The sequence below is a fragment of the Taeniopygia guttata genome, chromosome 30 (genome assembly GCF_048771995.1).
Source record: "Taeniopygia guttata chromosome 30, bTaeGut7.mat, whole genome shotgun sequence".
Taxonomy (NCBI): Eukaryota; Metazoa; Chordata; class Aves; order Passeriformes; family Estrildidae; genus Taeniopygia; species Taeniopygia guttata.
In genome coordinates, this window is record NC_133055.1 from 1,957,833 (window position 1) to 1,969,932 (window position 12,100).

The 12,100-nt window shown below is 62.0% G+C and overlaps 1 protein-coding gene and 1 long non-coding RNA gene across 2 annotated transcripts; both read left to right on the plus strand.

Annotated features, from left to right (window-relative positions):
• Positions 1-328: 328 nt before the first annotated feature.
• TGFBR3L (transforming growth factor beta receptor 3 like) lies at positions 329-7,583 on the plus strand. The gene is made up of 9 exons (XM_072919891.1): positions 329-401; positions 553-656; positions 1,704-1,817; positions 2,628-2,927; positions 4,510-4,663; positions 4,945-5,043; positions 5,483-5,584; positions 6,154-6,207; positions 7,213-7,583. The coding sequence occupies exons 1-9, from the start codon at positions 329-331 to the stop codon at positions 7,278-7,280; spliced, it is 1,068 nt and encodes a 355-aa protein (XP_072775992.1). The 3' UTR covers positions 7,281-7,583.
• A 1,230-nt stretch (positions 7,584-8,813) lies between these two features.
• Positions 8,814-10,582, plus strand: LOC121468305 (uncharacterized). The gene is made up of 2 exons (XR_012052295.1): positions 8,814-9,130; positions 10,260-10,582. It is a non-coding gene; the product is annotated as an uncharacterized lncRNA (long non-coding RNA).
• Positions 10,583-12,100: the final 1,518 nt, after the last annotated feature.

Here is a 12,100-nt window from a genome sequence, read left to right on the forward strand (position 1 = left end):
CAGGGAACACCAGTGACACAGGGAGGGACACGGGCACAGGAGGGTGGCAGAGGCCACTGGGTGGGGGTTGGGGACATGGAGGGACAGCAGGGACAGCTGGAGGATCCAGGTGGCACCGCGGGGGCTGGGGTGGGGGGGCACTGGGGACATCAGGGACACGCAGGGGCACTCGGGTGCCACCCCCGTGACGTCCCCGTGGCCCAAGGGTGTCACCGGGGCAACGGGGCGGGGGGGGACACGGTAACACTGGGACATCCCCCCGGCGTGGGCGGGAGCCGCGGGGACACCTTGGGGACAGCGGGGACACCTTGGGGACAGCGGGGACAGGATGGCAGCGCCACCAACGCCCCTCAGGCCCATCCTCATCCTCATCCTCCTCCTGCCCGGAGGGGGCCCCGCAGGTTGAGGGGGACAGGGGGGACGGGGGGACAGGAGGGTCCCGGGTGGGGGGACACTGGCAGGGACCCAGGGCAGGGGGGGTCCTGGATGTCGGGGGTGGGGGAGGGACCCGGGTGGCCTCGGGGGGACACCCAGAGGTGTCACCGTCCCCAGGCCCCCCCCCAGGCTGGCCGTGGGGTGACCCCGCCCCCACCCCGGGACCCCCAGTGTCCCCCCCGGGAGCCCCGAGGCCGCGCTGCAGCGGGAACCGGCCCGGGGTGAGTGCGGCACTGGGGGGACTGGGAGGGAACTGGGAGAGTCACAGGGGAGCACTGGGAGGGGACACTGGGGATGCTGGGAGGTTACTGGGGGTTACTGGTGGCACTGGGAGGTCACTGTGGGGGGTCACTGGGAGGTCACTGGGGTTACTGGTGACACTTGGGGGTCACTGGGGTCACGGGCGTTGCTGGTGGCACTGGGAGGTCATTGGGGGGATCACTGGGGTGTTACTGGTGGCACTGGGAGGTCACTGGGGGCGTCACTGGGGGTCACTGGGGCATTACTGATGGTACTGGGGGGTCACTGGTGGCACTGGGAGGTCACTGGGGGAGGTCACTGGTGGCACTGGGAGGTCACTGGGGGGGTCACTGGGGCGTTACTGGTGGCACTGGGGGGTCACTGGTGGCACTGTGGGGGTCACTGGGGGTCACTGGTGGCACTGGGAGGTCACTGGGGGGCCACTGGGGGTCACTGGTGGCACTGGGGGGTCACTGGGGGTCACTGGTGGCACTGGGGGGGTCACTGGGGATCACTGGTGGCACTGGGAGGTCACTGGGGGTCACTGGTGGCACTGGGGGGGGTCACTGGGGGTCACTGGGGCATTACTAGTGGCACTGGGGGGGTCACTGGGGGGCACTGGTGGCACTGGGAGGTCACTGGGGGGTCACTGGGGCATTACTGGTGGCACTGGGGGGTCACTGGGGGTCACTGGTGGCACTGGGAGGTCCCTGGGCGGGGGTCACTGATGGCACTGGGAGGTCACTGGGCGGGGGTCACTGATGGCACTGGGAGGTCACTGGGGGGTCACTGGGGGTCACTGGTGGCACTGGGGGGTCACTGGGGGTCACTGGTGGCACTGGGAGGTCACTGGGGGGTCACTAGTGGCACTGGGGGGGTCACTGGGGGTCACTGGTGGCACTGGGAGGTCACTGGGGGGTCACTGGGGGTCACTGGTGGCACTGGGGGGGTCACTGGTGGCACTGGGGGGTCACTGGGGGTCACTGGTGGCACTGGGAGCGGGGCCCGCGCTGACGCCGCCGCCGCAGCCCCGGTGCCCGCCCCGCCCCCCCCGGCTCCGCCTGGACGTCGCCCCCTCCCCCGAGTTCGGGCCGGCCCCGGGACCGAGAGCCGTACCCGCGGGGGGACGCGTGTTCCTGCAGGTGAGGACACGGACAGGGACAGGGGACAGGTGAGGGACACGGGGGGACACGGGGGGACCGTGTTCCTGCAGGTGAGGGACACGGACAGGGACAGGGGACAGAGGGGACACTGGGGGGGACACGGCAGGGGGAACACCGGAGACACGGGGGGTGCGTGTCCGTGCAGGTGAGGGGGGAGCGGGGGGGTCCCGATCCCCATCACCCCCGTGTCCCCTCTGTGACCTCCCCCCCCTTGTCCCTCTCCTTGTCCCTGCCAGGTGTCGCTGTCACTGTCGCTGTCCCTCTCCAGGTGTCATTGTCCCTGTGTTCCTGTCCCTGTCCCTGCCAGGTGTCGCTGTCACTGTCGCTGTCCCTGTCCCCTCTGTGACACCCCCTGTCCCTGTGTCCCTATCCCTGTCCAGATGTTGCTGTCGCTGTCGCTGTCCCTGTCCAGGTGTCATTGTCCCTGTCCCTGTGTTCCTGTCCCTGTCCAGGTGTTGCTGTCCCTGTCCCTGTGTCCCTGTCTGGGTGTCGTTGTCCCCTCTGTGACTCCCCTGTCCCTGCCCGTGTCCCTGTCCGTGTCCGTGTCCCTGCAGGTGTCCCTGTCCCCTCTGTGACCCCCCTGTCCCTGTCCCCTCTGTGACCCCCCTGTCCCTGTCCTGTCCCCTCTGTGACCCCTGTCCCTGCCCACGCTGGTGTCCCTGTCCCCTCTGTGTCCCCCCTGTCCCTGTCCCCTCTGTGACCCCCCGTCCCTGTCCGTGTCCGTGTCCCCGCAGGTGTCACTGTCCCCTCTGTGACCCCCTGTCCCTGCCAGTGTCCGTGTCCCCGCAGGTGTCCCTGTCCCGCGCTCCCCCCGGGCTCGGTTTCTCCCTCCGCCGCTGTTTCGTGTCCCCGCGCTCGTCCCCGGGTCCCGCCCGGGGTCCCCGCCCGGTGCCGCGGCCGCTCGTGGTGCTGCGCGGGGGCTGCGGCGCGGGGCGGCCGCGGCGGCGGCTCCGGAGCTCGTTCGTGCTCCCGGCGCGGTTCCCGGAGCCGCTGCAGTTCCTGCACTGCCGCCTGCGCCTCTGCCGCCAGCGCGGCGGCCCCGGCACCGGCACCGGCACCGGCACCGGCACCCCGCCGGGGCTGCCCACGGTACCGGCCCGGCTGCGGCACGGCGGGACGGGGGATAACCGTGGGAAAACGGGATAACGGGATAATGGGATAACGGGCTGGGATAACGGGCTGGGATAACGATGGGATAACGGGATAACGGGCTGGGATAACGATGGGATAACGATGGGATAACGGGCTGGGATAACGGGCTGGGATAACGGGCTGGGATAATGATGGGATAATGGGATAACGGGATAATGGGCTGGGATAATGATGGGATAACGGGATAACGGGCTGGGATAACGATGGGTAACGGGATAACGATGGGATAACGGGCTGGGAGAACGGGATAACGGGATAACGGGCTGGGATAATGGGATAACGATGAGATAACAATGGGATTACGGGATAATGGGATAACAGGATAGCATTGGGATAGCGGTGGGATAATAGGAGTGGGGTAATGGGATAGCAATGGGATAACAGCGGGGTGGTGGCAGGACAGGGGGATAACGGGGGTGGATAATGGGATAGTGATGGGATAACAGGGATAAGGGGGTGGGATAGTGATGGGATAACAGGGATAACGGGATAGCAATGGGATAACAGTGGCACGGCAGAAAGACCGCGGTGGGACAGGGGGATAGTGGGGATGGGATAATGGGATAGGGATGGAATAACCGGAGTGGGATAACGGGATAACGGGATAGCGATGGGATAATGGGAGTGGGATAATGGGATAATGGCAATGTGATAATGGGATAACAGGATAACGATGGAATAACCGGAGTGGGATAAGAGGATAACGGGATAGTGATGGGATAACGGGATAGCGATGGGATAACGGGATAGCAATGGGATAACAGGAGTGGGATAATGGGATCACGGCAGGATAGTGATGGGATACTGGGATAGCAATGGTATGACGGGATAGTGGGGGTGGGATAAGAGCAGGACGGCAGTGGGACAGGGGATAACAGGAATGGGATATCAATGGGAGAACTTGATAATGGGGATGGGATAACAGCAGGATAGCAATGGAATAATGGGATAATGAGAATGGGATAATGGGAATAGCTGTGGTGGGATAGTGGGATAACGAGGATGGGGTAACCGGGATGGGATAGTGGGGATGGGATAACAGAGGTAGAACAATGGGATAACAATGGGATAACAGGACACTGGGGATGGGATAACAGGAGAATGGGATAACAGGAATGGGGATAATGAGAATGGGAATACAGTGGGGCAACAACGGGATAATGGGAATGGGGATACAATGAGATAACAACAGGAACAACAGGAATGGGGATACAGAGGAAATGGGGGACACTGGGAATGGGGACAGCAAGAGCAGGGGCAGCCCTGAACCGGGAGTGGGACACGTTGGGGACACGCACCAGGAACAGGGGACAGCGGGAGCGGGGCCGTGACAGCACGGGGACCGGGGGGACACCGGGGGTGGCACTGGGGACACCGGGACAGGGGGGACACCGGGGGTGGCACTGGGGACGCCGGGACAGGGGGGACACCGGGGGTGGTACCGGGGACACCGGGGGGTTCTAGAGGTGTCGCCCCCCGGTCCCCCCCCCCCCCCCCGTTGACCCCGCCCCTCCCCCAGTGCCGGGCCGAGCCCTGTCCCCGCCGAGGGGGCGGAGCCTCCGGCTCAGGCCCCGCCCCCAGGCCCCGCCCCCGCGCGGGCCCCGCCCCCGCCCTGCGCACCGTGACACGGCCGATCGTGGTGACACTGGGGACACCCGCGACCCCCGCGCCCGGTACGGCCCCCCCCTCTGGAACCACGCCCCCCGAGACCCCCGGCAGGGGACCCACCCCCCAAACCCGCCGGGACCCCCAACGAGACCCCCCGGGGACCCCCCGTAACTCGGGACCCCCGACAGACACCCCCCCCCTTCCCCGCCCCGGGACACACCCTACAACAGGGAGCCCCCCCTAACCGAGACCCCCCCACAACCGGGACCCCCAATTCCCCGCCCCCCCCGCAGAAAGAAGGGGCTCCCCCCTCCCGATGCCCCCCAATAACCGCCCCTCCCCCCAGGTGCCCCCCCGGGGCTCCCCCCGCTGCCGTTCCCGCCGCCCCCGCCTCTTCTGCGCCCCCCGCCCCCCCCCCGGGAGCGGCCCCGGGCCCCCCCTGCGGGTGAGTGACGGGAATAGGGGGGGGCACCGGGACCCCCGGGATTGGGGAATTTGGGGGGGTCCCAGAGCCCTGGGTCCTTCCTGGGGGGTGGTTTGGGGGGCTGGGGAGGAGACCCCCAGCTCATTTGGGGGCGGGTCCCGAACTCCTGGGTCCCTTTTGGGGAAGGGGGGGATTTTGGGGGTTCCCGGACCCGTTGGGGGGGATTAGGGGGTCCCGAACTGCTCAGTCCCTTCCGAGGGAGGGGTTTTGGACTGGGGGGGGCTCCCGGATCCCTGGGGCGGTTTTGGGGGGCTGGGGGGGTCTTGAGGGTCTGGTTTCTCTTTTTTGGGGGGGTCCCGGACGCCGGGATTCCTTTGCAGGGGTTTAGGGGGGAATTTGGGCTGTCTCGGCCCCCAAGTTTGGGGGGTCAGGATTTTGGGGGGCTGACGCTGCCCTCCAGTCCCCCCCGTGCCCCCCGGGACCGTGGCCGCCGTTTCCTTCGGTGCCTTCGTGGTGGGGGCGGCGCTGGCGGGGGGGCTCTGGCTCGTGCACGGCCGGACAGGTGAGGGACCCCCCCCCAGAATCATCCCTGTCTCCCCAAAATAATCCCCTCAACATAATCCCCCTCCCTAAATCATCCCCAACCCCCAAAAGACCCCCCCAACCATTCCCCCATCCCAAATAATTTCCCTCCCCAAAATATCCCCCTCCCTAAAAGAATCCAATCCCCCCAAATACCCCCGCAAATTAATCCCCATCTCAAAATAATCCTCATCCCAAAAGAACTCCCCCAAAATAATCCACACCCCCCCAAAGAATGCCCCTCCCCAAAATAATCCCCCAAAAATGACCCCCTCCCCAGAGCAACCCCCACCCCCAAAATCCCCCCGCGAACCCCATCCCTGGGCCCTGCCCCTCCCCCAGACCCCCCCAGGGCTGGGAATCCCCCCAAAACTCCCCCTTTACCCCCCCGAAATCTCCCAGGACCCCCAAACCTCCCTTAACCCCCCCAAAGTCACCCCTCCCCCAATTCCCATTTAATCGAGACCCCCCCCAAATCTTCCGAGCCCCTCCCTGACCTCCTCAATTTGGGGTGGGACCTCCCCTGATCTCTGCCCCTCCCCCCCACAGCCCCCCGGCCCCCCCACCGGCCCCAGCACTGCCCCCCAGCCCGGGGGGGGCCAGGTACTGGGGGGACTGGAAAGGGATACTGGGAGCACTGGGGGGGAACTGGGAGGGACATGCGGGATACTGGGAGTGCTGGAAGGGGGGAACTGGAGGGGCAGAGGGCAACTGGGAGCACTGGGGGGGCACTGGGGGGGCACTGGGGGGGCACTGGGGGGGCACTGGGGGGGATCTTGGGGGAGCTGGGAGGGATGTGGGGTATTGGGGGGGTCACTGGGAAGGGGTGCTGGGAGTGTTGGGGGGATGGAGGCACCGGGAGTGACAGGGACCGGGGGTTTGGGGGACCACGTTGGGCCAGGCTGAGGTGAAGGGGAGGGGTGTAGGTTGGGTCTCTCCCTGTTGCCACTGTCACTGTTATTGTCACTGTCATTGTCATTGTCGCTGTCACTGTCACTGTGTCATTGTCATTGTCACTGTCACTGTTATTGTCATTGTCACTGTCACTGTCACTCTGTCATTATTGTCATTGTCACTGTCACTGTCACTGTGTCATTGTAATTGTCACTGTCATTGTCACTGTCATTGTCACTGTCACTGTGTCATTGTCACTGTCACTGTGTCACTGTCACTGTCGCTGCCACTGTCACTGTCACTGTTATTGTTGCTGTCATTGTCGCTGTCATCCTCACTGTCACTGTCACTGTGTCATTGTCGCTGTCACTGTCACTGTCACTGTGTCACTGTCACTGTCATGTCATTGTCACTGTCGCTGTCACTGTGTCATTGTCACTGTCACTGTGTCACTGTCACTGTCATTGTCACTGTCACTGTGTCACTGTGTCACTGTCACTGTGTCACTGTCACTGTGTCATTGTCACTGTCACTGTCATTGTCACTGTCGCTGTCATTGTCACTGTCATCGTCACTGTCACTGTGTCACTGTCATTGTCGCTGTCATTGTCACTGTCACTGTCATTGTGTCATTGTCACTGTCACTGTCATTGTCACTGTCACTGTCGCTGTCACCGTCACTGTCACTGTTAGGTGACAGGCGATGATTGACAGCTCTGAGTACCGAGAAATTCCCGAGGGAAAAGGAAATTCCGGCAGTGCGAGATGGCGGCCAGAGCTGATCCAGCCCCGGGTCCTCGCTCACCTGCTCGGGACACATCCCAGCAACGGTTTCCAGGGAGGGAAATCTCCTGGGATAATTCACATGGGAGGGGGCAGACAGAACCAGCAAACTGGGATATTAATTAATCAAAAGTTCTGCCGTCTGTAACCAATGAGCGCTGACGCTTTCGTTCGTTAAAATGTCCCAATCGTGCAAAGCTTCGTTGATGGGGGAGCGGGGAGTGGTCTTTGGGGACCCCCCGGCCTTTAGGGAAACCCTGGCTCCTGCTGTGTGCTAAGAACAAAACCTGAACCGCCTCTCCTCAGGGTGTGACTGTGCTCTGGGTGGGCTCAGGGTGCTCTCCAGGCTGGGAACAGCCAAAGCAGCCCCAGGATTTGGGGTTTGGCCAGAGGAGCACACTGGGGGCTGCAGGGGGTCCCATGGGAGGCGACTGGGAGGTTCAAGGTGTCCCGTGATGGAAGGCTGGAGGTTCCAGAGGGTCCCTGTGGAGAAGATAAGGGGGGTTCAGGGTGTACAGGAGGCTCCCAGTACCGACGGCTGCCAAGGGTCCCCGTGCCCGGCAATGGGCGGGTCTGGGGGTCCCGGTTCAGGATAAGGGGGTACAGGGGGGTCCCGGGAATGGGCGGGTCTGGGGGTCCCGGTTCAGGATAAGGAGGTACAGGGGGGTCCCAGGAATGGACAGGTCTGGGGGTCCCGGTTCAGGATAAAGGGGTACAGGCGGGTCCCGAGAATGGGCGGGTCTGGGGGTCCCGGTTCAGGATAAGGGGGTACAGAGGGGTCCCGGTTCAGGATAAGGGGGTACAGGGGGGTTCCGGGAATGGGCGGGTCTGGGGGTTCCGGTTCAGGATAAGGGGGTACAGGGGGGTCCCGGGAATGGGCGGGTCTGGGGGTCCCGGTTCAGGATAAGGGGGTCCAGAGGGGTCCCGGGAATGGACAGGTCTGGGGGGTCCCGGTTCAGGATAAGGGGGTACAGAGGGGTCCCGGGAATGGACAGGTTTGGGGGTTCCGGTTCAGGATAAGGGGGTCCAGAGGGGTCCCGGGAAAGGGCGGGTCTGGGGGTCCTGGTTCAGGATAAGGGGGTACAGGGGCGTCCCGGGAATGGGCGGGTCTGGGGGTCCCGGTTTAGGATAAGGGGTTACAGGGGGGGTCCCGGGAATGGGCGAGTCTGGGGGTCCCGGTTCAGGATAAGGGGGTACAGAGGGGTCCCGGGAATGGGCGAGTCTGGGGGTCCCGGTTCAGGATAAAGGGGTACAGAGGAGTCCCGGGAATGGGCGGGTCTGGGGGTCCCGGTTCAGGATAAGGGGGTCCAGAGGGGTCCCGGGAATGGGCGGGTCTGGGGGTTCCGGTTCAGGATTAGGGGGTACAGAGGGGTCCCGGTTCAGGATAAGGGGGTACAGGGGGGTTCCGGGAATGGGCGGGTCTGGGGGTTCCGGTTCAGGATAAGGGGGTACAGGGGGGTCCCGGGAATGGGCGGGTCTGGGGGTCCCGGTTCAGGATAAGGGGGTACAGGGGGGTCCCGGGAATGGACAGGTCTGGGGGTCCCGGTTCAGGATAAGGGGGTACAGAGAGGTCCCGGTGGCAGAGAGGGGAGTGCAGAGGGTCTCCGTGCCCAGGAATGGAGGTTCAGGAGGGTCCCCGTGTCCGGGAATGGGAGCTCAGGGGGTCCCTCAGTCCCCTCGTTGCCCCCCAGGAGCCGCCCCCAGACCAAGCGCTGGAGCCACGCGTGGCTCCGCCTCAGCCCCACCCCTGCTCGCGATTGGTGCCGCCGCCGCGCAACAGCCAATGGCAGCCGGCGGCGTTCGTGACGTCACCGGTTGCTGGGTGGATTCCGGAGGCGCCGTTTGGGAGGTGCGAAAGGGACGGAGGACGCGGCGGGGACGGAGAATCCTTGGGAATTCTCCCGGGACCCCTCAGGATCGCCCCCGGATAGCCCGAGTCCCGGTCCATCCCGTTCCCGTGATCCCTCGTTCCCGGAATCACTCATTCCCGGGGTCTCCCGTTCACAGAGCATCCCGGATCCCTCACCTGAACAACCCCTGCATCCCGTTCCCCCCCCAGCTGTCAATCAAACCCTCCCTGCTGGGGGCACCCTAAAACAGCGGGGACCCCCACGACCCCTCCCCACCTGCCCAGAAGGGGGGAGCTGGACTCGAGCAACTGGGACATGTGACCGGGTGTCCACTGCTCCCAGTGCCCCCTCCCAGTGCTCCCAGAGCTTCACCTCAGTGCTTCCAGTTCTCTTCAGAGCACCCAGAAGGGCTTCCTGCTTCGCCTCCCTGCTCCCAGTTCCAACCAGTGCTCCCAGTCGGACTCCCTGGTTCCCCTTCCTGCTCCCAGTTCCAACCAGTGCTCCCAGCTGACTCTCAGTTCACTCCTGGTGGATTCAGTGTAGCTCCCTGCAGCACCATCCCAGTCTCACCCCTTGTCTCCCCCAGTTCTCCCAGTGCCATTGCCGTGTCACTCCCAGCCTGACCTCAGTGCTCCCAGTTCACTCCCAGTGCTCCCAGGGTCACCTCCTGGCTCTCCCCTCATCTTTTCAATGTCTCTGGAATCTTGGGCTCACCGCAAACTGACTCTGGCTCTTTTGGATTCATCAAAGGCAGAGGAAAGGGGAATTTCTGTGGAAGCTGCAGAACCCCTGTCAGCACCAGAATTCCCAGTGTTTCACCCACTGTCCCAAGGCAATGCCTAAACCCAGCTTTTCCCACCTAAACCTGGTTCTTTCCACCTAAACCCAGCTTATCCCACCTAAACCTGGTTCTTTCCACCTAAACCCAGCTTATCCCACCTAAACCTGGTTCTTCCCACCTAAACCCAGCTTTTCCCACCGTAACCTGGCTTTTCCCATCAACGACTCCGGGAAATCACGCGTGCCAAGGACCTGTAGTCCGGGACATGGCACAGAAATGGAGACACAGAACTTCCTGCAGAGCCCAAGCCCCAAATCCTGCAGCTGCTTTGGTCGTTCCTTACCTAGAGAACACCCTGAGATCACCTGGAGCACAGAGATGGAGGACAAGGACACCCCAAGCCCCACGGAGCCCCTGGGCGGAGGTGGGGGCTGAGGGCACTAAGGCCCCCAGGAGATGCTGCAGGAACCCCCTACCTCACTGGGATCCCCTCGAGTTCAAACCCCCACATGGCTCCCCTGAATTTTCTTGACCAGTGGATATTGGCTGCATTTTTCCTTTGTTTCCAGGAAAGGTTTCTGTCCGTTTTTGGATGTAGCCCCTAGAGGGGCTTCATCTGCCCGAGATGTACCTGAAAGCACTTCAATAAATACAACTGCTTTTTATTCCCTTAATGTTGTCTGGCCTACTGCAGAGACCAGAGAGGGGGAACTGGTGGGGAGCTTTTCTGGAATGATCATGAGCCATTCAGGTCTTGGAAGGCTTAGTGATGATATTTCTGAGGGTTTTTCCACATAAATTTTTGTGATCTGGAGTTTTTTGGGCTGAATCTTGGTGGTCTGGAGATTTTTGTGAATGCAATATGTCTGGTGACTTCTAGAGATTGGTTGGGGCAGGAGGAATCCCCAACAAAACACTCTCATACCTTGTTTTTCTCTCAGAAATAGGATTTCTCATTTCCAAACCTCAGCCCTGTCTGTGGGCCCTGTCTTGGGGACACCCGCTGTGACACGGTGTCACCTCAATCCAGTGTCCCCACTGCTCGTTGTCAACTTCTGGTCCGTGTCCTCAGTGTCCCTGTGTCACCCCTGTCCTGATGTCCCCCTTGCCTGGCATCACCCCCAGATCCGTGTCCATCTTGTCTTCAGTTGCAATGCGAGATGTAAGCAGAAGTATTTATTCTATCACCATCTGTTGAAACCAGGTGGAGCAGTGTTCTTTATCTCTTCCATGACCATCCCTCATAACTCCAGGGGGAGATATCCTCTGTTAATGGGCCAGCCATTAAAACCAGGTGGGGCAGTTTTCTTTACCTCTTCCACAGCCCATCCCCTGTTCAGGGAAATACCTTCAGTTAATGGGCCACTGAGCCTCACTGCCTGACTGCTAAAATGACAAGATCCCATTGTGAGATGCTCCGCCCAGGGGGAGGAGCCAAGCATTGCTACCTGGATATATTCTGGCATTTGGAACACCACAGTCGGGCTTTTCCCACTGGATTCCCAGAGGAGCAGCTTTTCTTCTCCACTGGATCCCAGAGGAAGACCAGACCATCTACACCACCACCAGACCTTCAGAGGAAAACCACACCCTTTCGCAGGATCATTGCTTCAACAGAACCACGTCTGTCGCTCCAGGAGGACTGCAGCCACCATTTAATTGGACTGCTACAAACACCCTGTCAGTGTCTTTTTTTGTACTAATGTGTTTTTTGTCTTTTTTTCCTTGTAAATAACTGTTATTCCTATTCCCATATCATAGCTTGAGAGAGCCCCTCGATTTCAAAATTATAAGAATTCGGAGGGAGGGAGTTTACATTTTCAATTTTAAGGGAGGCTTTGCCTTCCTTAGCAGACACCTGTCTATTCAAACCAAGACAGGCAGTGGGATCATGAAACTTAATGAGCTCAGCCCTTGTTTTCTCCCAAACCAGGATTTCCCATTCCCAAACCTTGGCCCGATACAGGAGGAGGAGGCCGCGAGGAAGAGGAAGATGGTGTGGGAGCCCCAGGCAGGTGAGGAGGAAGTCACTGCCCCTTTCCCCCGTCTCCTGCTCCATCTCCCAGCCCAGCCTGGCCACCGGCTGCAGGACAACCCCACTGCCGGTGCCCTCCAGCCGGGGACGCTCTGGGGGGATCTCCTTGCCCTTCCCTGTGGCACGGTGGCAAATCCCATCCTCTCCTTGTCC